The 25,333-nt window shown below is 39.0% G+C and overlaps 1 protein-coding gene across 9 annotated transcripts in view; it reads right to left on the bottom strand.

The window, feature by feature from the left end:
• Nucleotides 1–22,401, bottom strand: part of LOC123974305 (5'-AMP-activated protein kinase subunit gamma-1-like) — a 52,436-nt gene extending 30,035 nt beyond the window's left edge. For 8 of the 9 annotated variants that reach the window (XR_006825817.1, XR_006825818.1, XR_006825819.1 and 5 more), the window contains exons 1-14: nucleotides 21,448–22,401; nucleotides 19,147–19,201; nucleotides 18,589–18,719; nucleotides 18,399–18,480; nucleotides 15,681–15,739; nucleotides 15,357–15,402; nucleotides 15,188–15,242; nucleotides 14,389–14,515; nucleotides 13,893–14,058; nucleotides 13,576–13,613; nucleotides 13,088–13,234; nucleotides 12,655–12,748; nucleotides 9,858–9,897; nucleotides 943–1,022 (exon numbers count right to left, since the gene is read on the bottom strand). Coding sequence is in view for 4 of the 9 variants with exons in the window: in XM_046054909.1 (XP_045910865.1) it covers nucleotides 943–1,022; nucleotides 9,858–9,897; nucleotides 12,655–12,748; nucleotides 13,088–13,234; nucleotides 13,576–13,613; nucleotides 13,893–14,058; nucleotides 14,389–14,515; nucleotides 15,188–15,242; nucleotides 15,357–15,402; nucleotides 15,681–15,739; nucleotides 18,399–18,480; nucleotides 18,589–18,719; nucleotides 19,147–19,201; nucleotides 21,448–21,465 (1,138 nt within the window). In the remaining 5 variants the exon portion in view is untranslated. Of the gene's footprint in view, nucleotides 1–942; nucleotides 1,023–8,297; nucleotides 9,898–11,896; nucleotides 12,749–13,087; nucleotides 13,235–13,575; nucleotides 13,614–13,892; nucleotides 14,059–14,388; nucleotides 14,516–15,187; nucleotides 15,243–15,356; nucleotides 15,403–15,680; nucleotides 15,740–18,398; nucleotides 18,481–18,588; nucleotides 18,720–19,146; nucleotides 19,202–21,447 lie in introns of those variants that run through there. The other variant, XR_006825821.1, reaches the window with a different exon arrangement.
• Between the last annotated feature and the right edge of the window lie 2,932 nt (nucleotides 22,402–25,333).

Raw genomic sequence — 25,333 nt, 5'->3', positions numbered from 1 at the left:
AGGATTATGGAGGCCACTGTGCTCTTAGGAACCTTAAGTGCAGCAGAAATTTTTTTGTAACCTTGGCCAGATCTGTGCCTTGCCACAATTCTGTCTCTGAGCTCTTCAGGCAGTTCCTTTGACCTCATGATTCTCATTTGCTCTGACATGCACTGTGAGCTGGAAGGTCTTATATAGACAGGTGTGTGGCTTTCCTAATCAAGTCCAATCAGTATAATCAAACACAGCTGGACTCAAATGAAGGTGTAGAACCATCTCAAGGATGATCAGAAGAAATAGACAGCACCTGAGTTAAATATGAGTGTCACGGCAAAGGGTCTGAATACTTATGACCATGTGATATTTCAGTTTTTCTTTTTTAATAAATTTGCAAAAATTTCTACATTTCTGTTTTTTTCTGTCAAGATGGGGTGCTGAGTGTACATTACTGAGAAATAAAATTAACTTTTTTGATTTTTGGAAAATGGCTGCAATGAAACAAAGAGTGAAAAATTTAAAGGGGTCTGAATACTTTCCGTACCCACTGTATATTACGCTTCCTATAGTGCACAAGGTCAGTGATCACATTATTACACATCTTGCAAACAATGTGAGGTCTTGATTGTCAACAATTTTTAAGCCAACAAGCAATCCAGCAGGGACATAACACTGGGGATTTTGGTGTTTAAAAATGTAGTTTTATTTTAAATTGTACTGAAATTACATTAGAATATTAAGTAATATGCAGATGTTCATCTCACATACAGTGACAGTTGCATCCTATGCTCATGTTCTGTGTTGTCTAAATGACTCATAATTACTGTACAGTATTGAACATGTGACTGTGTGACAAGGGTGAGTATCGGCCACAGTGACATGACAGGGATGATTACTCTAATGTACACTGTAAAGCCAATCAAGATTGTGGAGTGTGTGTTTGGGTGTTTGTTTTCCAGGCCTTACCCATAGCTCCCTTGTTTGCCAAGACCAGGTCTGTGTTGACCTTCTTCTTCTTCTTCCCTTTCAGGCCAAACCCCAACTTTCTGCTCACAGAAGAGGAAGTCTTTTAAGCAGTCAAACATTATTTGAAACCTTAATTGCTAAAATTACAAATTGAACATCCACCTGTTTATGATGTGTGGATGATGCCGCACTACCTACCCTGTTAACTAACTCAATGCTAATATAGCTCACTCGAGTTAGTGCTGGTGTTCAGCAGTCTTCATTCTTCAGAGTTGTGTCATTTACATGATTTTACAGGGGATCAAAAACTAAATTTCTGTTGCTTGCATAAAATCTGCTCTCTCTCTTTTTTTTTAATTTTATTTCCTTACGACTTAAATGTGTTTTGTGCATAAGTTTTAAATCTTTGGGGCTAATTAGCCCAACAAACTGAAAAGAATAGAAAAATAGAAAAGAAAAACATATTTTAAAGCCGATTGGAAGAAGCAACAGCTGATAAAATCTTCCTGGAAGTGGAAATAAACACAGAACAGATTGCCAACTTTTGTTTATCTTCTTTGTTTCTTCAAAGGTCAAAGATGGATATATTATCAGGTCACGTCAACAGGACACAAATGTGCCAAAAGAAACACAAAATCGCTTTGCTCCTGAAGCCTAATTAGAATTAATGACCCATGGAAGTCTTAAAATTCATTTAAATGTTACAAAAATCTTTCGGAATAAAGAACAAATTAATAAAACAAAGTAATTGCCATAAACCATGATCGTTCCACATTTTTCTGACCTTGTCCCTACAATTTTGTTATTTGAATTTAAAGGATAGTGATATTGATTAGAAATAGAATTAATCGGAGAGCTAATTCTTTTTTCCACAGCGCTAATTTTGCTCCAACAAAAAGGTTTCTGACAACAGATCCTAATGATTGCCAAACTGATCTCAGGAATCATTCGGAACAGTCAACTAGGTGGAACACAATGTTCAAAATCAAAAACTGCTCACCGCTGGGTTGCAGGACTGCCTGAGAGATCCATAGTGCTGGAGTCCAGAGGTTTTCTTTTTCAGCACCACCAGGAGGGTTAACTATAACAACTCACATCTGGTTGCTTTTTTGCCCTCTGAGTGCTGAGGATGTCAGAGGATTTGTTACCATCTCATCTCTCTGCTTACGCTAACATATTGTCCCTCTCTTGCACAAAGCTGAATAATACATCATGCTATCATCACAGGTTTTCATGGCCCTGGCTTATTTCCGGTGTAGAACTGCTGGATCATCTGTCAGCTGTCAATATAATATGCTTATTCTTTATAGCCCTTCCTTCACTAGAAGTGCTTATATCAACTGACGTGACTGTAATGTAAACATCCTTCAACTCGTCCTCACGAGAAAAGTCACTCCACACCCGTCTCCTGCTCACTCTCCACAGCCAATTAAACTTGATCCAGTTGTAGCCTTAAATATCTCTATACTTGCGTTAAACCTGACCTGTTCAGCTCAGCCCCTTCCTCTTCAATCTGAAGAAAATGACTCTCTTTCTCCCCGTGTTTAACTCTGGTAACTGCGGCTTGTTTTCTTTAGACCTGCCCTCCTCGCCACATTTAAGAGCTATTCACACAAACTTGAAAGTAGTATACATTACTGTTTCTCATGCTGCCTACACAGCCAATTGAACATGTTAGATGGGATGGCAGAACTAGTCAAAGGATATGTTTGGCAACACTCTTGACTTATTGTCAAAAAATCTAACCACAAGTCTGTAACCACTAACGTTTTAGTCTCATGAAACTTTCTGGCTTCCACTTCCTGTCTGCGGTATTCAGACCCAAGCCTATTGGATCCTAATGAACACATCAATCTTTAAAACAGTTTAAAAATGTATAAACAGGGCTCAGGAATTTGACTGGGCACTGCAGTTTTTAGCAAACATTACTCACACAGCAGGAATAAGATTATTCGTTGGGGACTATTTTCAGCCATGGACTAATATGGGTTTGATGCACCAGTGAGTGTTTCCAACAGTGGGATTGACCAAAATAAACTACCATGTTCACAGTAATGAAGGAACATGTAACCAAGTGCAGCAGTGTGGCTCATTTATGTGTTTAATATTTTTTGTAAGAACTTGAAGAAAAAGTCAAGTCATTTTAAGTCATAAATAATGGATAATTAATAATAACTACTCATTTAGCTGACACTTTTTATCCAAAGTGACTTACAATTGCTATATACACACACACTCAACGGCCACTTCATTAGGTACACCTGTTTAATTGCTTGTTAAACAAAATAAACAATCAGCCAATCACCTGGCAGCAACTCAATACATTTAGGCATGTAGACGTGGTCAAGACAACTTGCTGAAGTTCAAACCGAGCATCAGAACGGGGATGAAAGAGGATTTAAGGGACTTTGAACGTGGCGTGGTGGTCGGAGCCAGAAGAGGCTGGTCATACTATTTCAGAAACTGCTGATCTACTGGGATTTTCACGCACAACCATGTCTAGTATTTACAGAGAATGGTCTGAAAAAGAGAAAATATCCAGTGAGCGGCAGTTGTGTGGACGAAAATGCCTTGTTGATGTTAGAATTCAGAGGAGAATGGGCAGACTGGTTAGAGATGACAGAAAGACAGAAACTAAAATAACCACTTCGTACAACCAAGGTATGCAGAATACCATCTCTGAACTCACAACACTTCAAACAATTCACACAGCTCACCAAAACTGGACAATAGAAGATTGAAAAAACTTTGCCTGGTCTGATGAGTCTCAATTTTAGCTGTTACATTCAGATGGAAGGGTCAGAATTTGGCATAAACAACATGAAAGCATGGATCCATCCTGCCTTGTATCAACGTTCAGGCTGGTGGAGGTGGTGTAATGGTGTGGGGGATATTTTCTTGGCACACTTTGGGCCCCTTAGCACCAACTGAGCATCGTTTAAACGCAAAAGCCTACTTAAATGTTGTTGCTGACCATGTCCATCCCTTCATGACCACAGTGTAACCATCTTCTGCTGGAAGTAGCCATCAGGATATTGCACTACGTCACAAAGCTCAAATCATCTCAAACCGGTTTCTTGAACATGACAATGAGTTCACTGTACTAAAATGGCCTCCACAGTCACCAGATCTCAATCCAATCGAGCACGTTTGGGATGTGATGGAACAGGAGATTCACATCATGGATGTGCAGCCCACAAATCTGCAGCAACTGCGCGATGCTATCATGTCAATATGGACCAAAGCATCAGAGGAATGTTTCCAACACCTTGTTGTGCCATAGTTCTGAAGGCAAATAGGGTCCAACCCAGTACTAGCAAGGTTTACCTAATAAAATGGCCAGTGAGAGTATGTGAGAAGTCGGATGCCTCTGGAGGTTAAGTGTCTTGCTCAGGGACACACTGGTGGATGTCACCGTTGGAATCGAATCCGGGTCTCTCATACCAATGGCATGCGTCTTATCTACTGCACCATCACCACCCCATAAAAAGGATACAAATATGAAGACATGATGTAAATGACCTCTATATAGCTGCGAGCGGCAATTATCGGGATCCAAGCCAGTCGCAAAAAAAGCAACATTTGACATTTTCAGAGGAGAACAGATACAGACGACTTCAGAGTTAAAAGTGATGAAAGAATTTGGGCTTTGAGATAATTGGGGAAACGCAAACTTGATTTTTAAAGCATCACCTTGAGATCAGAGTGTGTCATTATTATGTACCTGACTACTTGGTAAAATGTTCAACCCACCTGCTACATTTTGTGTTTCCAAGATTTAAAGTTTAAGCTGCATAAACTACTTTTAGCAGAGAAAAGTAAGAAAAGTGTCACGGGATCCAAATGAAAGAGAGACCTTAGATTCACCAAGATCTGAACAACCTGATTGTCAGCAAGTCTGAATTGGTCACCTTGAGATTTGAACCCTGGACCTACCGATTTCCAGAGAAGGTGACTTATTGACTGAGCTACTGGTGAGAGGGTAAGTCCATACACCATCTCACAAATTGAGGCAGTGATGTCACATGTGCCAGAGTCAGACAGTTTTGTCAGTTAAAACTTAAGATGCATACAACAGTCAAGATGTAAGTGAGAAAATTCTGAAAAAACTCACAAATCATTCTGCTGATTTTGGGTGTGTTGTGATTTATTTTGGTGGCATTTGATCCAAAACTGAGTTAAAAAGAAAATGTTGTGTATACTGTACAAGTTACAGCAAGATAGTGTATATCACTGCAGACAGACAGATGCTCGGGCCAAGCATCTGAGCAGACGTGTCAAGTTTGGTTACAATAGCTTAAGCCAATTTTAATTTACAGGCATTTATGTAAAATTGTATGTAAAAACACAAAAGTAAAAATTTATTAAAAACAAATTAACGTATCAAAATTCTTATGATAACTTTTCATCAGCGATGTCCGTAGATGATCCTGCCAAAGTTTCAGGTCGATTGGCGAAACAGTCTGGGACGACTTCACAAAAATAGCTTTTAGAGAAAAGTGATAAAAAGTTGTATAATTTGACATTTTTAAAGCAGAAGACCATCAGAGCAAAGTTGCAGATGAATCCAGGGATTGAAAAACTGAAAGAAGTTTGACTCTAAACAAAGCAGTTTGAGATAACTGCAAAAACGCAAAGTTGATTGTTATAGCGCCACTATGAGGTCTATGGAGGGCCATTTTTTCCCCCCTGAGTAGTGGGTGGAATTTGCAACTTATGTGCCAATTTTGGTGAGTTATTGTCCAGCAGTTTTTGCTGCCCAAACACTTTTAGCGGAGAAAAAGAATAAAGATGAATAATCAAAACAAAACAGCTTCGCTGCTTGGATCCCTAATAATGTCAATATACATCATGGACAATTCTGCTGCCACGATTAACAAATACTTTTAGAAGGAAAAGTAAACATCCATTTTCCCATCATTTTGTGGTGAAGGACATCATTTATGTTGTAGTCTGAACATAGCTCATATTCAAAGGTTTCTTCTTTAACTTTTTAAGATGTTTGGGAAGACAGAAACTGAACTACAACTGCTCCAACCTAAATGACAAAAAGTGACACATTTTGGCATTTTAGCAGTGTCTAAAACGATGGAGTGCAGGCACAGTACTGCTGTATAGGTCACCAGCTGTTTGACTGCTGTCCAACACAATCACTGTAGTTGCGTGTATCATACAGAAGGAAAGTCTAAAAAGACACTTTAAGAGGTTATGCCAATAAAAAAGGAGTTGTTACCTGGCCTGTCTAGAATATTGATTTTATTGATATTGAAAATCTTTTCTGGCAGATGAGAGATGGACAATGAAAAATGTGTACAGAAGCCTTCACACCGTAGGGGGGTAGGATGCTTTGTTGACCCACCTATGCAAACTGACAACCTCCCTAAGAGGTTTTGTGGTGCCAAATAACCACTTTTGTCTTGACAATCGCTGTTAGTTACGCAACCACAAGATGTTGCTTGCCAGAAAAATTTAAACATTAAGTCATATTAAAGATTAGCTCCAGATATGTTGAGATGTATAAAAATACTCCCCTTTCAAATATAGTTAATTTCAGAAGTTTGACTGCTGGACACTAGGGCTGTGTTCCAACGGGTAAAAATGCTGTCTCAGAAGGTGTTTAACAGGACAGCGAGGCATCAAGTGCTGTTCGAAACGGATCAAACAACATTTTCCTGTCTCGTAAGATGCCTTCAAACTGCCGCCGTAATGGTCAGTTTTGAAGGCAGTTCACTTACTCATAAATCTGTGCCAAACGTTACGGTAGCCCACAAAAAATGGGTAAGATTGCAGACAAACAAGCTGAAATTGGCCTACAAATCTTGGTTTTTAGTAGATTCTTCGCTTCAACTTCTGAAAAGTTAGCGAGAACTAAACACTGAACTATCATATTAGCCCGTGACTGTAACCATCCAAGTTTGTTCAGTACGTGGTGCTCATGCTATATTTTCAATAGCTAGCTAGCTAGCTAGCTGACGCTAAAGCTAGTGACTGACAGCCAGGAGAGACGCAAGACGGCGTGCTGACATCACACGTTGCTGTAAATGCTGCCCTAAAAGGCTGTTCGATGTTTATAGAGATGCCTTCACTCAAAAGTTATGCCTTTTGAGGAACCGGTCTACTACGGTAGCGAGGCAGCGACACAACTGCCTTCTGTTTCCAACAGAGCCTAGATGTTTCGTAAATTCCTGAAAAGGTTCATTCTCAGTGTTTGTGAACAAACTAGGTTTGTGATGTCACAAATCCTGCTCATACGTACACGTTTTAAACTCAGATTCAAGGTGAGCGACGAGTAACTTTCCCCTTCAGTAGATGAATGTGAAAACAGGTGTCAAACTACACATACATAACATACTGAAGACAGGACTTCCAAGAGAAGTAACAAAAAAACAAAACCCATTTTTCATAAATGCTGTAATTTTTCCAGTTGAGGGTGATCAGACCAAAAACCGCACTGTGCTAGGTGTTGGGTCAGTGAAGGAATGTTGCTACAGGTCCCGGTGAAACAACAGTACAATCCAGGAAGTCCAGTTTGAATGATAGATCTATAAGTTTTGAGGGCCAACAGATGATTAAACACTGCGCTGCTGTTAACTGATGATTTTCAACTCTGGAAAGTTACCACAATTACCAGGGATGTGTGCTTGCATGTATTTGATTGGCCACTGTAGTGTATTGTTGGAGGATGCTGCATTTTGTTGCAGCAAAAGTTGAACCAGGTTCAATTGATTTGCCTGATAGTCCTGCATTTTCCGCCAGAGCCTCTGCTGTGCCAAAGCAGTGGTCTCATTCAAAAGATGAAGCACACTTTGCTATTGTCTAGCCTCACAGGTCTGTGTGATGCTAACACATAATACACACATAAGTAACTAAAACTGTCACTCCATGAAACTTTGTTTACAGCAGTGTGAACCTAAACCCTTCAATCTTTGAACCTTTTAGAGACTGGATAAAGGAAACTATACCACATGTAAACATTCAGTTCAGGCACAGTATAAGACTAAATTAGCCTGTTGACTCAACACCAAACATCACTGCTGAAATCAAACAGCAGAACCGGTCTCCTACCTTGGTTTAGGATTCATCACTGCAGGCAGAAGTCAGTGTCACGCATCAATTCAGGCAGCTGGACACGCACCGCTGCATGTGTTGACTCAGAGTCAGAGTTAGACGTAAAAGTGTTGAATAACACGCTGAACAAGTGATTGGTTGTTGAACTGTTTGTTCAGAGGATGAAGTTGTAAAGCAGAGGGAGCATGTGGCTGATGCATGACCAGCTCCTTATTGATTTTTCCTCAATTACCACCTGGATAGTTCAAGAGCCTCTAAAAGTCTCTAAAAAAAAGCTCACTTAAATGTTTTTTCAGTTACATAATTTTTATTGTTTTGACTGGTTTGATTTCTTCTTATTCTTATATTGTACAATTACAGAGGTATCACTGGCAGCAGCTTCAGCAGTAGTGGTATGTTACTGACAGTAGCTGCAGTATTGGCAGTAAAGTAGTAATCTGAATACTGTTGGTAGTAGCAGTGGTATTGACTATATTACCGTTAGTAGTATTGTTATTATTTCTTATCATTGGCAAATTATCAAGTGATTCAGTGACAGTGTTAGGAAACACACAGCTACCTCCAGAAGTTCACATTAACGAGAACAATAATAGTCATCAGTTGTCATCAGTCTTAGACCACACATTATGGAGGGACATCAAGATACAAGCAGAGCTTTTTACCTGTATGTGTGCCTGTGAACTGGTAATCATGTGAACAGGATGTATGAAACTGGGAAAGTTAACAAATCCACCCATGGTAAACAGAGCAGTCACACCATGTCTGTCAGAGGATCAGCAGACACACTCTCCCCCCTCTTCATCACATCAGCTGATCTCTTTCTATATATCAGCTTGACCACATTCACATTACAAATATCTGAACTTCTTTAATGACCAAACTAAATGCTATGTTTTGATCACATATTGACTTGTCAACATTAAGTCGGAGAATGATGCATGCTTTTAAGTAGCATTTCATTTCAAATTTGAAGACTTCAAAAAGTACAAATTTAACTGTAATTTTCAGATATTTGTTAGGGTTTTATACTGATATTTCCCTGTAATTACTACAAAACATGAAATATTACTTTGACATTGTTAGCGTATTGCCCTATTTTTACCCTCTTTTTCACTATAGTAAAATTTCATCATATGTTGTCATGTTTACATTAAACCTTGTGTTTTTGCTCCATTATTACCCAAAAATGAAGCCACAATTTTACCATAAATCATTACCACAATATCACCATGCTATTATATGTGTAATTACCATGGTATTACCCCATTCACTATTAATCCCCTCATTACTTTATTATTGAGCCGTTATGTAAACTGCTACCCTTGTATTTATCCAGCATCTGTCCTTGATTACTGGTGCACGATGTCCTCTTTTGGAAGTTCCGCACCACATCAAAACTAAATTGCAAAACAGAACTATAGTGTCTCTGAAGCCAAGACCTTTGTTTATTTTATGTCACAGTGACTGGAGCGTAGCTGCATTTATAAAAATGTTCTCACAACAAATTGACAGATAACCATTCTAAGACCAGAAAGTTGGAACAAACCATTAAACATAACATCACACAACAGTCATGGTGTATCAACACACAACGTGCACGATAACCTCAAATTGGATACTTGAGTCAAAGCCGGTTTACACTGTTTGGGCATTATCAGGTTGACACTGTTTTCCAGCCATTTAACAGTTCAACACAGCTTCCCAGTACAACCACAGTCTTCCTCGGTGTTTCCATTTTTAATTTCCATATTTTTTCTTCTGGACTGGGACAGAAACTAGTGACACAACCCTGTCCTGCTAACCTCTAATTTACATCGCCACCTCATAGTATTGTTTAACATGATTACCCAATCTCCATCTGGTTTTCTTCAGGACTGACAGCATCATCTGGAAAAAATGAAAGAGGAAAATTAACAAGAACAGAGGAAAAAGTGATCTTTCATTGAAGTTTTTATTCTGATACCAAGTTTAACTTTTGCAACTACAATGTGACTAAAACCTCACTTTCACCAGTGTTCAGCCAAGTTGCCATTCTTACCAAAGTGCTTTGGCTTTTTGTGACACAATCAGTTTTATACACAGTCACAACACACAACCTCTTCACTATTTACAGTGCTTAACGACAGAAGACAAGCACTTAAGCACACAGTCTGATGCTATAGACTATATCATCAAGGCTGAAACTAAAAGTCATGTTCACATCATATCAGAAGAACCAGAAAAACTGGATGATATTGTCTTTATACAGCCTGGGTGGATTTAGATGTTACATGGTTAGACAGCCATGATATCAATTCTCGTTGGCCCGTCTTTTTGGTCATAACGTATTCTTTTATAAAATGAATTGACGGAATTCAGGGAGCAGATGTAACCAACACTGGAGGAAAACCAAGTTGGAAATGTCAAAACTGCACATCCTACAAATACCACAAACAATTTCTCCAAGACGGATGCCTGTATTTAGGGTCAATCTGGTATGATGCAAAAGCAGCATTCTGTAATGACATGCTGACAGAGGTCCAGAATGATAACGCAGGTGTGGATTGTGAGGTCTTCAGCCTAACATGTTAATTAAGTTTTGTATGTAAGAAAATATCTCACCACAAAGTCATCTCACATGATCCTTATCGGCAGATAGATTTCTTCCAGTAATCATCTTAAAGCCAACATGAATGAGAAGTCCTTAAAGTCACCCAATCCCCCCACCAAAAAAAATTTATCTGAACTTGTACAATTTTCTGACAACCGGTGGAACACTGTCTCAGAGCTGAAATTTGAATGTCAAACTTGTGGCAGTCCCGGTCTGTCTACTGATGGAGATCATATGATGTAACTGTACACTGTTCTTACTGACAACTACTAAATGTGGTGAGTTTCTTTTCTCAACTGCTGTTTTCCAAAGGTTCAGTGTGTATTTTTTTAGGAGTGTCTATTGACAGAAATGCAATATAATACACATAACTATGTTTTCAGTGGTGCATAAAGACCTTACATAATGAAATGTAATGTTTTTATTACCTTAAAATGAGTCACTTCTATCTACATACAAGGCGGGTCCCTCTTACACAGACATGAGGAGGACCTGAATGCACCGTGAACCGCTGGTTGCAATTCGTAACCCTCACCACGAGATGCATCTAAAGCTTACACACTGAACCTTTAAAAAATACTTAATGCAGCTAAACAGGCAGATACACATGGACTAAATTAAATCAATCCACCCTCTGTGACATCATTTTAAATTCCCAAAAACACAAACCACTTAAATGCCAACTCTTGAGATTCAGTTTCGACATGAGTCATCAGATCACTAAGCAGGGAAGGAAACAGATTTAACATTCTCTAACATGCTCACTCCAAAATTTTTAATTTTACCATCACATCAATTATATGAGTATAGAAACTTTGTGTCCACTCGTATCATTAATGTGATGCTTTGGTAACAGATAACGTGTCACCAGATGTCAACAGTTTCTTAAACCAAAGATGGGAATGGTACAACACTGAAATGAAAATCACAGTATGTGAGCACCTTGATGGAATATTATTTGCGATTCACTTCCTTATTGGGGTATATATATATATATATATATATATATAGTAAGTAATATATTACATTAATATAAGTTGAATTTAAAATAAAACCGTGAAGTTGTGAACAAGGCACACAGGTGTGATGCTAAGTGTGTTTCCTTTCATTTACTTGCTAAAATAGATCAAGATGAATGCCATAACAACATGAGCACCAGTTCCCCGTCATATTACCCTTTGAGAATCTACCGTAGAACCACAACAGGCAGCAGTAACATCTTGTAATCTAAAGGAAAAAGTGCAAAGATGCAAGCTCAGACAGACTGCCACCGGCAGCTTAAGTTGGGCTTCCTACCTGGGATGTGTTGGCTAAGAAGTGCTGGTGGCACGGTGGTTTCGGAGGAGGAATTGCATCATGAAGACTGTGGCTGACTGATGAAAGAGGGATGTTTGGGAGAAGGTGTGGTGGCTTGGTGTCTTGTAGACCAACTTTGTAGAGGATAAGGAAGCCTTCTTGTTTGGTAAGTAGGATCACAGAATTTCGGTGGAGGTGACTGAACTGGTTTTGAAGTTAGATTGGAAGAGTAAGTATTCAATAGTGAAAGCAAAAGGTTGCTTGTTGACTTTGGCTGGGCAGAGGGTTTGGGGAGGGCTTTGTTTGTTTCGCAGGGGCAGGATGTATCATCAGAACATCAGTTTGATGCTTCGAATAAGAGTTTTAGAGGAAATGTAAGGATGTTGGTAGGACCACCAGTTTCCTGATCAGGTGATTGGTTGATTTTGAAGAAGCAGAAGATTTAAAAGGAGGTGGTGAGTTGATCACAGCAAGGTTTATGAAAAAGAGATTTCAGAGGTTGATCTATGAGGAGCAAGGGGGCATCTGATGAATCTCTGAACAGTGTAGTTTGTTAACAATTACTTTTGGTAGCTGAAAGGATAAGATTTCCAAGAGGGAGGAAACTTTGATACCAGAACATTTCACCAGAAGAGAAGGACCCTCATCGTCTTCAGGAAGATGAAAATGTAGATGAAGAAGCGTTCATGGATTTGAAGGCAGAGAGAAAGAGCAAGGGATGAATGGAAGGGGTTGGAGTTAGGACAGTGCATCAATACCTGCAGGAGTGAGAACCAGGGCTTGTAGAAGGTCAGACAGAGAGACTATCCCTCTCACCACATCGTCTTTGTCAACCAACACCAAACGATGCACCTGCGAGAAAAACCCCAAAGGATTTGATTATTCTGCTTCTACAGCCAATCAAGATAAATTCATCATTACTGACAACATGTGCCACATTCTGTAAGGTAATGGAGGGGAGAAAGAAAAGTAAAAAGGCAGAGAAACAAAACGCTGGAACGGTTACCGTATTAACTATATTTAACCTCTGTGGCATTACAACAACCTGGAAGCTGCTGTGAGTGAGCATTCAGTGTGATCTACACTGAAAAAAAATGTGAGTAATCTTGAGTGACAAACTTGATTAATCAGTATGTGGACATTACTCATCCTACATTTAGTATAGCGTTATAAGTCAGACTGAAGGGTTACCTCAGCCTTTGCGATGCGGTCGATGATGGTCTCCAGTGTTTCGTAAGGGTAACACTTGAGGACTCCCTCCACACAGCATGCTCTGGAGGCAATGGCCTCCTGCATCGTCATGTTCAGGTTGTTGTAGTTTTTCTGGGCTGCGAGGTTCTGAATGATGCAAGTAAAGAGAAAACAATATTGTTCTGCCACCAGCGGTTGGTTTCATTTGAACATGCTGTTGCTAGTCACAACTAGTTCAATAGTGGCTAGAGTTGAAAAGACAATGTCACATCCATCAATGGCTGAGATTTAATGCAGACAGGCATCCCAGCTATTTTGTGACTGTAACTCTAGATGTAAAATTAGCTTGATGTTAAAAGTATTAACCAGACCAAAACAACTATTCGATTGAGCATGACTAGAGATTGAGGGAAACACAAGATTTATATTTATATTATTGTCCCAGCTAACAAAGTTGCAATGTCGCAGAATGTGTGAAATTTACTTACAATGACATCAAACCTAGAGTACAGTGCCACGACTTTACCTACAGGGTACACAGAGAGATTTACAGACCACAGATGGTATAGATGGAAAAAATATATACAGATATAGGTGAGCTTGTGTTCTGTAAGCTATTATGCATAAAAGAAAAATCCACATTAGAAAGAAATCACAGGTGAGTCTGACTGGCTGTTGATAATGGATGGTCAGGCACATTTTAACCCCAGAAACACAATAAAAAATGGCATCCACTTGATTGATTTGATTACTGACTGTTGGCCTTCCAGGTGGATCACCACCAAATGTCAGTGCGTGATACTACCTTGCTCATTGACTACAGGCAGCGCGGACACCCTTCTCTCTACAAAAATGGTCAGAGCGTCGTAGACAGAAGCTGATTCCTGGACTGTTGCAATCTGTTTGAAGGTACCGATCGCCACTTCATTGACCCGCTTTTGAAGAAACCTGGGTTTAGGAATTGTAGATCCCTGGAGGGGAAGGGAAAGGAGAATAATAGGAAAAGATCTGGTACAATGTCTAAAAATCTAATTCAATTATAAAATAATTTAGCACAAATCATACAGAACAGCAATTGCACTTTGAGTTATTCAGACCTATGAAATTGAAATCCTTTTCAAGGACACAGATGGAGCCCGATTCCCATTTTTTACTCTTATTTGTAGGAAATTTTCAGATTCCTGTGTTTTAACTGAAATGAATGAATCTGATTCTGAAGTATTTTGTTGTACAATACACAGGAAGGATTTCAATCACTAGTGAACGCGGATAAATGTCGCAAGATGGGGAAGAGGTCTTACAAAGATGTGGAGGAACTTGAGGATGCGTTTGTGAGTGAGGATGTGGAGGACATTTCCTGATGCCGGGTCGATGATCGGCAGACGGTGTATCTTATTCTTCAACAAGGAGTAGATGGCATCAAACAGACTAAGGAGACAATAAAACTCAAGATTAGAATAATTACAGGTGAGGATAGTAACAAGGAATAACAAGACACATTATGGATTTGGTCTCTCCGTCGATGGTTTTCAAAACAGTGTTACGAGCTTAAGCAGCTCAGACTACAGTTAACTCTGAACACTTATTTTAAGACTATATATATATATATATATATATATATATATATATATATATATATATATATATATATATATATATATATATATATATATATATATATATATATATAGATATATATATATATATATATATATATATATATATATCTATATCTATATATAACTATATCTAACTATATCTATATAACTATATCTATCTATATCTATATAACTATATCTATCTATATAACTATATATCTATATATATCTATCTCTATATCTATCTCTATATATCTATCTATCTATCTATCTATACACACACAAATATCATACAGCAAATGTTAGTCATGAATATGAACCTAATATTTAAATTGACAAGAACAGATCTAATAAAGTGGTAGAGAATAAAATATCACATAGCTCTTAGATATCAGATATTACTGTATGTTCTAAACTGAAATTACAACTGCAGTAAAATAGTATACTACATTTGAGATCCTGAAGCGTTACGAAAACCAATTATTTCCAAGGCTGGTTTCACCTGCAGTCAGGAGTGATGCTGATCAATCTGTTGACAGAGTACTGCAGATAGATCTCTGCCAAGAGACAGAAACACAAGTTATTAACACAAACTACCAAAACCAAAAGAATTAAAATCCTTTCACACACACTTTCTGCACTATATAAGGATATGGTTGTGTTGTACAGACCTCTCCATGTCTCTATCTTGTGTTCTTCCAGCTCATAGATCTGAACCTGCAGACAAAACAAACATGTCAGATCAGACAGTGATGGTCCTTAGCTATCTAATCTTGATGACAATGATCGTATCAATGTGTGATTTTTATAAATATTTTGCTTTTTCATAACTAATTTGACATGTGATTGTGGTGCATGGCATTTCAACAAAACACCAAATGGCTACAGGCGTATACGCCTAGAGGAGGAGGTTTAATAAAACTTTAAAGCTAATAGGACCGCTAGCTGTGACTGGAATGTTTAATCCAAAGATACCATTCAGAAGCACAGCTCACCAGAGGAGACTTGTAATAACGATGGAGAATGTTGATAAAGTCTGTGATGGTCAGCATACCTGCACACACACAGGCACATTGGAAAACATCAAACATGGATTTACCACTAGTCACTAGCAACAAGAGCAAATTATATCCCCCAAACTTTCTTCTTTAATACACAAAAACATTTAAATGTTAAAAGCTTGAAATGTCTATACCTAATGAAGAGGAAAGCTGGTCTCATGTGGTTGTACTTCTCTTCATATCATAAGTAAGAGCAGGTGATAATTCTACAAATCCTTTGAGAGATACACTTTACAGTTACATTTTTGGACTCAGCACCTGCCCAAGATAGATGTGCAGGAGTGTTGAACTGGGGTATACTGAGTATACAGGGCCCACCTGTGAGGAGAGCCCACACAAAGATACTAGAATAAATAGCTGTGGATTCGGGGAGGCTACCATGGAGAATGCTCCATGTCCAGGGCCCAGATTTTTGTGCGACACACCTGTAGATGTGCTTGTATTTTCAAAATAGTTGTTGTACATAACTTGAGGGCTTAAAGCAAGACATTTTTCTGTGCCTGAAATGTGTTCGGGGTTTACGACAAAGATGGAGGGTAGGGGGCAAGAGCGTAACTTGACGGGGACATAAGGGCTCAGATTAGGGGTGTGACATACACTTAGCTCACAAAACATGAAGAAACACAATTCTGGGTTCACAAGAAGAAGATGAGAAGATAATTGTACACTGGTTTGATAAAACTTTCAATGTGAAAATACATGAAGGGGGGTCTGGGGTTCCCCCTGCCAGAAGATTTTGAGCATTAATCAGTTAATTTCCTGCATTCTGGTAACATTTTCTGCCACCACCTATAATCAGTGCTTGAAGTGGAAAATATAGGTGCTGGGCAATATGGCTGAAAATGTTATCACGATAAAACATTTCACATCATTCAAAATCGATTATTCTTATGATAAATGCCAAATCTTCATTAGACAGATTTTTGCTCCCGAGTGAAAGTTGAAGAAACCAGATGGTTAATTGTGGTTTTAAACTATTTTAATGTTCAGAACAAACACTTAGACCCAAACAGTGGATCCAGTATTTCCCATATGTTCATTAATTTGCGGCGCCCACCACAATATCAACACTTGACTGAGAACTTTAAGCCCTGTGTCATAATTCAGTTGTTGATAAAGGACGCCCAGACAGAGTAGGCAAAACTAAATGCTAAACAACATAGTCTGTTCTAGAAAAGCAAAAGCACTCATAATTAGTTTAAATGACAACCTCCGTTTAGGTTTACTTGACAAGGACCTTTACATGTGACACAATTGGCATCCTAATGCAGCCATGAAACTCAAAGCTGAGCCAAATACAGCTTAGGTTGAGTATATCTTCAAACTGAGCTAACTCAGACGATGTTGAGCTGACAAACTGAATCTGAAATCTCTTAAAATAGCCACCATATCAAGTCCTTCACATAATCTCTCTTCTGGCATTACCCCCACAACAAACTTTGTACTGTTTCCCACTAATGATAAGGGACTAAAAACAGCAAATTTTATCTATATCTATCTATCTATATATATATCTCTATATCTATATAGTTCATACAACCTCACCGGGCTGTTAGTGTGAGGCACAGAGTCTAGTTTTAATCTTTGGGATACAACGTTAATCAGTTCACCCAGGCTGATGAACATGCACTTGACACGGATGTTTAAAGCTGTTGCCGTTTCAATTACAAGAAGAAAATTAACACCCATGGCCCGGGTTTAAGTGTCATGATCATCTGCTCTGTGTTCAGTGGGGTGACAGTGTTTGTAATGCAACACAAATGTCTTGTAGTTGACCTGCTTTCCTCTAAATGTTAGCACGCAAACTCGATCGGGATCATTTGAAACCACTTATCCACAGTAAGGGAACCTGAACCCTCACATATGCACTTCAAACCTGTGGGTAGCAACCCCAATGTAGGTCACACACATTAAATGATAGCATGTTTGGAACCGCCACACTTATTTTAGTAGCCGATGAAATTGCATTCACAGCAATGTGTATGAAAGTAGCAAATGATGGCACTAAATGCTTGGCCACCTTGATGTTCTTGTTTACATATTCTTTGATCTGACTGCCTGATTTAAATAATAACGGGAGTAAATTTTCTACTGTATTAGATACTGGCAAACGTGTGGGTTGGACTGGCTAATAGTTTTAAATGACAAAGTTAGATAGGTAAGTAGGATATTTGCAGGATGACACTGGCCCATCCCTTTCTTATAATCCTGGAGTTGAAACAGGAAGTAGAGATAGATAGATAGAGATATATATATATATAACCATAAGTTAAAATTATGTCATTATAATTTTGTTAAATCGGCTTTGTTTAAAGCTAGCAAATGGACTGGCTTGTATTTTTTGGCTGGACCCTGACAGATTCCCTCTTACCAAAATGTCTGTAAACTATCATAACTAATGGGAACGATGGCAAAAATATTGTTAAAAGACCCAAATTGCTCAAAACGTCTCAGATACTCAGATAAAGTAGTCAGATCATGATTATATTGTGGCTTTCCAGGTTTTCCTGTGAACATTGAACAGTAATATCCAGGAGTCAGGAAGAGAGGAGAGCTCAAATACCGGTGAAACTGATGATTAAATTCAGGTCATGTGTGTACTGAACACGTCCAATGTATGTATGAAAGACATACAGTTGTATTATGGCTCACCCACAAAACACTTAAGCTTGCTGTCCCACAGTGGTGCTGCCCTCACACCGTTTGCCACCAGAGCAAAGAAAGCCTTCTTCACCTGACATAAACACAAACAAACTTTTGCAATAATTACAGCCCACAGTTGAAATGCAGTTTTTACTGTCAAAAAGAAGGAATTTGTAAAAACAAAGAAAGTGTCCCAAACCTGTAGTGTTGTGTCAAAAATAACCAGTTTGGAGCTGGTAGGGATGGCATCATAGCAACAGTGACTCTTCATGAAGTTTGTATATATAAACGTGTCAGGGTCTGTGCCTGCAGGGGGTGCAAGAGCATGTGCTGTACATGTGTATGTACAGCCGCTTACAAATAAACAATTGAAAATATGATATGGTGCTGGTGCCACAACTTTATGTTCAAACCAAATTCTGACAACCTTAAACAGATGTTGACTGAGTTTGACTTTAGGGACCTAATTGGAAGTTGGAAAAAGGTAATAAATTGCAATATATCTCAATATATTTAAAATCGAATCGCAACATAAATATCAGATAATTTCGTATTGTGGGGCCTCTGGTGATTCCCACCCCTAGGTATGCCATCAGAATGTGGTTTTCATAATCATGTCATTCAGGATACATAATGTCACATATTTTTAACACCATTTATGATCAGTTCTTTCACTGTACACATACAACACACTCTGCAGAATAGTAGTAGTAGTAGCGGCTGTAGAGGTATTAGTATCACAGGGAGAGTCCTTTACCTCTGCTCTTCATTGACAGAACATCCTCTTCCCCATCCATCTCAAATAATGGGACCTAAGAGAGGAAGTATATCTACAGTTTACTAACAGCCCAGAGTTTATGCTTTAAAGACTGAGTTGCTCTACATAAAGCTTTATGATGTTTGGCGGCCATGAACGTCTTCTCCTCCATAAAGGCCTTAAACAGCTACCTGAGATTTGAGGCGACACAGTTCATTTCGTCTGTTTCTAAGTGGTAACTGGTACAGTATCTGACTACGATGATGTTGTGGTTTGATAATGAAATGCAAGCTAATCAGATCCAAGACTACCAACTTCTGTGAGGCTGCTGCAGTCATCGGGTTCAGCAGTTGTTGGTCAAAAGATACCTTCAATGCGTAATCTAACTGCTCCTTAAACCACAGTGTCTTGTTTTCTATTTCTACGCGTGTTCAATACTGATACAACAAGAAAACAGACAGCGATGGAGTGGTTGAAGTGCACCTTTGATGGAGCTAGGCAAGCGACTTCCCCTTGCTTCCAGTCTTTGTTCTCGGCTAAGCTAAACCCCAACAAAGCTACCTTTGTGTGGAACACAAACAGATTTGTGAATTGATATTTTTCACATTATTTAACTTTCAGGAAAAGTGGCAATACTTGTGCAAAATGTTGTGGATCCCTGTAAGTCATTCCTTAATTTTAAATTTGATCGAAAAAAGGTTTCAGTAATGGAGCCTTTGGAGTTTCTTTGTTAATGACAAGATCCCCTCGAGGTGATAGTTTGTTGCAGAGGAAAACTGTTGGGGTCCAGATATACCCTAAGGGTTTGCTAGGAACTCCTGGCCCCTGTCTTAAGTGATTTCTTACTTGTAGCTAAACAAGTCTCGTCTACATTCTGGCAGAAGCTGGAGACGTGTAGTTGGAACAGACTGTGTTGAAGGAATTTGCTGTGGAAGCAGCTGTAAGGAGTATCTGCAGGTTGACTGGGGCATGGCAGCAAACCAAAAACATGCTGATAGACATTAGCATTTAGGGGCAGGAAGCATTAAGTGTCTGTTTGCCACAACTGATTCAGTGGAGAGGAACTGTCTATTAAGACAGGGTGCCAAAAAGGAATTTGGAGTGGCAAAAAGCTAAGTATGTACAACTATGGAAAAGCTGAAGAACATGGAATGTAAATGACCTTAAATGTGGAGAGCCAGTTAGAAACCTCTTCAGTGGTATGACACAACGGATGGCTCTTTCAAGTATAAGATGCCGCATTTCATATTGTTGGACTGCTGTGGTTGACTCGTCCTTTCTGTGTTCAACCCAATAAATAAAACCGGCAGGAGCAGCTACAGATCTGGAAATATTTTAGTTATTTTGTACCATTACTGATTGCGCCTTACCAAAAACTGGTCCAGAATGCGATCTCTCGACAACTATTGGATGGATTGCCATTAAACTTGCTACTCACACACTCACATATGAACGTGAGAAGTGAATGATTGGGGAAAAGGTGTCCGTCTATGTGACATGTAAAGTTTAATGTCTTATCTCATACCTGTATTGTCATTTTGCAGCATATATACACCATACTTATTTATCCATGTGTTGACCTTAAAAGACATGTCACCATCTGCTTGTATAGCCTCTACCCAAATAGGCTTTCTGGGACTGACATTTCCACAACTAGTACCGTCATCAGGATCGTGTTTCTAAACCCTCAAATTAATTTCATGATATTTCCCTGGTGATTAGACTGTGTTAGTGTTAAAATGTATCTGGCATGGTTTCAAATAGTAAACTTGGTATTTGGCAGTAAATTATAAACAGCTCAAGGCAATTAGTAAATGTAGGCAAAATGGGAAATGAGAAAAATTAATAAATATAGATTGAACAGAATTATTAAAACAGTAATGAAACCCAAATCAAGGTTTCCGGGTCTCTGTTGACATCTCACAGCTTAACAACTACAAACATAGCATCAGTGCACACTTACAGAAACTTTGTTTAGACCCTCCACCCAAACATCCAAGAAATACCAGACCAGAAATACATATAACATATTAATGAGTCTATTCATCTGAACATGCATAAGGGTTGTTAATGTGTTTCATTTTGAAAGGTAAATATAAACAGATGATGCAAAATCCATTGGTGAAAAGAACTTGGCGTTGAGACCTGCAATGTAAAAGTAGCCCTAGTGTTTTTTCTTACAGCCTCTCAGTTACAAAGTCATGTCCAAACAGCAACACACGTTTCAGTTACCACTACAAACAGACTTCCAGCAGAAGCGGACAGCTCAGAAGGGAGTGAGGGTGAGCAGCAGAGTCTTACCTCTGCAAGAGGCTCCATGGCTGGGGGAAGAGGAGCACAAGGTCTGCCTCTGTGGAACCAGACCGACAGGCGAAACCCTGGACTACAACCCTCGACCTGTCGTCCAACTCTGACATCTGGCAGGCTCTGCTACCATGTCAGACAAAAAAAGTAATAAAAGAGTCCAGGCATGGGAAGGAGAGGAAGTAAAGGACGAGGTATTAGACACAAAGAACGACGGAGACAAGGGAATCTGTGCACTACCAGCCAGCTGGGTCTGAATGCCTGGGAAAGACTGGAGGTCTAAATCTGGTCTGAGGGGTGGGAGGCCTGTGGCATTCAGACAGACAGACACAGAGAGAGAGAGACACAGAGAGAGAGAGAAAGTGGGTGGGAAAACATGGGAGAGTTGGGGGGGGGGACTAGAGACACACAAACAGACAGTAGTACTTCTTTATAATCCATTGGTGAGAACTTCGGGCGGCAGAATCATTAACATTTGGATAGAAAAACCCCCCAGAAAGCAATCAACGTCATCCATGTCACTTAGTCTTCTAAAGGTGGAAATGGCAGAGCCAGATCGGCAATAAAGCCTAATCAGATGAGATGTATGAACTGAGCCCTGGCTGACAGGAGTAGAGAAATTAACTTGTTAACTTACTTCTTTAATTTAGTTATATTAAATGGTAAAATAATGCAACATATGTGTGATTTGCAATCATGTTCTTATTGCATCTCGATATTTGTGTGGGTTTTCTTATATGGGAACTAATTAAACAATTTATCTAATTATGATAAATTATGTAGGTGGTGATGTACAGCTAACAATTGGCCCTTCACTTTAAAGCTACATTTACTGATCTGACACACAACACTGACAAATCATCTAACAGAGTTGTTATAACGTGTTTGCAAATAGCTGCCAATTTACACTTCAAGCTGCCACAGATCATGTTTCTGGACACCTGACAAATATAAGCACAACAGTTACTATTCTTTATGCTCTGCTATGTTCACCATCTAGTTACTATCTTTGTCTGTTATTTAGTGTGTGTGTGTGTGTGTGTGTGTGTGGGGGGGAGGGATGATTTGCAGAAATCAAGGTTTATGAGAGCTGTAAGAGTGAACCAAAACACTCTCACCAAAACAGCAGTAAAACCAAAACAATGAGCTGAAAGATGTAATGATATGTCGAGCTGAGGGGAACTGCCTCAAATGTCAGGTGGTAATGCTCTGTTGGTTTGTCACAATAAGTGACAACTTTCACTTAACAATGGATCAAATGTGACTATGTAAACAAAAAAAAGCAGACCAGTGCAGCTTTAAGGCTTCGTCAGTGTCACTGTGGGAGACATTCGTGTTTCACTGGATCATGTCACACTATTTATAGATGCACTGAAAGACTAATAGAGTTGTGACTTTACATGCAGCATTAAATTTCACTAAAATACGGATGAAACATTATCCATTAATTTACCCCTTTAACTCCAACAGAACATCTTCTGTTAAGTCAATGTTGTGCAGAAAAAAAAAAATAAAAAAAAAGTTAAGACAGAAAACTATTTTAAGCAGAGAAAATCCCTGCTGGTTAAGAGAGGAGCTCAGATATTAATAGTTTACAACAGCGTACACAGTCTTGACACACATTCAGAATACCACAGCCTGCTTTCGGTCTGTGTGTGTGTGTGTGTGTGCGCGCACAGGTTGTTGCAGCTATGAACGGGGTCACCATTGGCCAACAGCTTAATAAAGTCAGAAATTTTAACTTAACATAAACCAATTTACTTAAAGGGGCATTACGTAGTTTCCAGCGGCAACTAGCGGTAGGGTTTTAAGATTGCTACCAGGCGTGCGCTTGTATAATCTGAAACACAACCACTTTCATTCTGAAATCCTGCAATAAACGCAGGAACACCAGCATGCAGGCTGTGGCTTTTCACTCAGACATGTTCAGGCTCAGCAATGTCAGCACAGCTACATGTTTTGGATGATAATGAAACTGTTAGTGAGCTGGACTGAATATTATAACGAGATTGTGTCATACTTTATAATAGTTAGACCGCTGTAAGTAAATTTACTGTAGTGTTAGTGGATGGCTCTTCCTCTGGGTTGTGTATTATGTGGGTCATGTTAGTTACAGCGACTGAGAGGTGGAGAAGCTGTGTATCGGTAAAAGGCAATAAATCTAAATTGAACGTTATGAAGCAAACAGCGGCAGGTCGGGCTAATGTAGCATTAGCTGGCTGCTCGTGGCTGCATTACAATAGGATAGTAAACAAATCGCTCCACATTAGCTTTTTACCATTACATAATTTCTTGGAGGCTTTGAAAGTAACATGGGTTGCATTAGTTGGTGAAGTAATGTGAAAGCGATATAACTTTGCACAGGACATTAGCAACTGCTCGGCGTTAGCCTGCGAGCTAACGTGACTTTCTCTGTTTCTCAAGCTCTACTAACGCTCACTTTGTTCTTACTCGACATCATCTGAACCTGTTTGGTCTGATGGGCTTCAGCACATAAACCTTTGTTGTTTTATATCCTTACGTGGAGCCTGTGTTTTGCTGTGAGCCAGTTTTACGGTGTTAGTGGACTGCATATCATTAGCTGCCGTGTTGTCGCTGTTACACGAGAGAGGCTCGGGAGCGCGCACAGAGCTGAATCTGACCCGGAGACCTCACATTAAAAGCAGAATAGTGGCTGATGCAAGCAACGGAGAAAACAGGCGTGTGCTTCACTTCTAAGTGAGTTTTGAGCCCATTGACAATAAGGCAATTTGATTTAAATTCAAAAATTTACATATAGCCCCTTTAATGTCACTGCAGGGCATTGTATAAATGAGTTCCTCTGTTCTTGTGATCGCCATCAAATACCCCCCCCCCCAAAAAAAAAACCAAGACAAAAAAACCTGAAAATAATTTGTTTAGTCCACCAGACAAATACCCAATCATGACACTTGTACCACAAATAACTTTTATTTTAAAATTGTCATCCTGAGCAATTCATACAACCCTTTAACATGTTAGTAAACAATATCATCTCCACTTAGTTATAACATTTCTCTTATGTTAAAAACTTCTAATGCAGTGTTATTTAGTTTTATACATCTGTCTATATATATAAAATTTGATTTTATGCCTCAAGGGCCCATAGAGCCCCTCTTACTCATTGAAGAGAAGCTTCACTGGTGGCTTTGTATGTTTACATGTACATTTTAGGTAATATATTTAATTTGTCGTACTGTGAATAAGCAAAATATACAATACTACCCGTAATGGTCTGTTGATGCCGACTTTATGGTGCATGGGAGATGCTAGGCTACTAATGTGTGAGACCCAGTTCAGACACAAATGAAAGCTAAACTGAAGATGATACTGTAGGTTTGTGACGAGGCGGAGACGGGAGGAGAAACAACTGACGCAAATTAAAAAGTAAGCGTGAATGCAGAAGTTTTTCCAAATCTCTTGCCAGTCATGGCATGACAGGTGATTCACGTTCGAGAGCTTAATTATTATTTGATTAATTAATATGATTAATTTCCTGTTTATTAAAATCAACAAAAAGGTTTTACAGACAGCTAACTGCTGAAGTGATTTATACTAAACATTCACTGGTACCAGCTTCTCATATCTGAAGATGTTCTGAATCAGTTTTCTTTTCATTATGGATTTCTATAATTGAACTTGACTGTTATTGGGACAAAACAGGCCCTCTGAAGACAACTCCTTCAGCTCTGGAAGACTGATGGCCTTTATTTCCACATTATATACTAAAATGTTATAGACTAAATAATTAATCAAATCTTAAAAATATTGAATACAGAATTGAATACATGAAATACAGAAAAAGTACTTCTGTATGTGTGTGTGTGTGTGTGTGTGTGTGTGTGTGTGTGTGTGTGTGTGTGTG

Source organism: Micropterus dolomieu, linkage group LG07, assembly GCF_021292245.1.
Source record: "Micropterus dolomieu isolate WLL.071019.BEF.003 ecotype Adirondacks linkage group LG07, ASM2129224v1, whole genome shotgun sequence".
Taxonomy (NCBI): Eukaryota; Metazoa; Chordata; class Actinopteri; order Centrarchiformes; family Centrarchidae; genus Micropterus; species Micropterus dolomieu.
The sequence above is the reverse complement of the archived record's forward strand: the minus strand, read 5'-3'. Positions and strand labels throughout refer to the sequence as shown.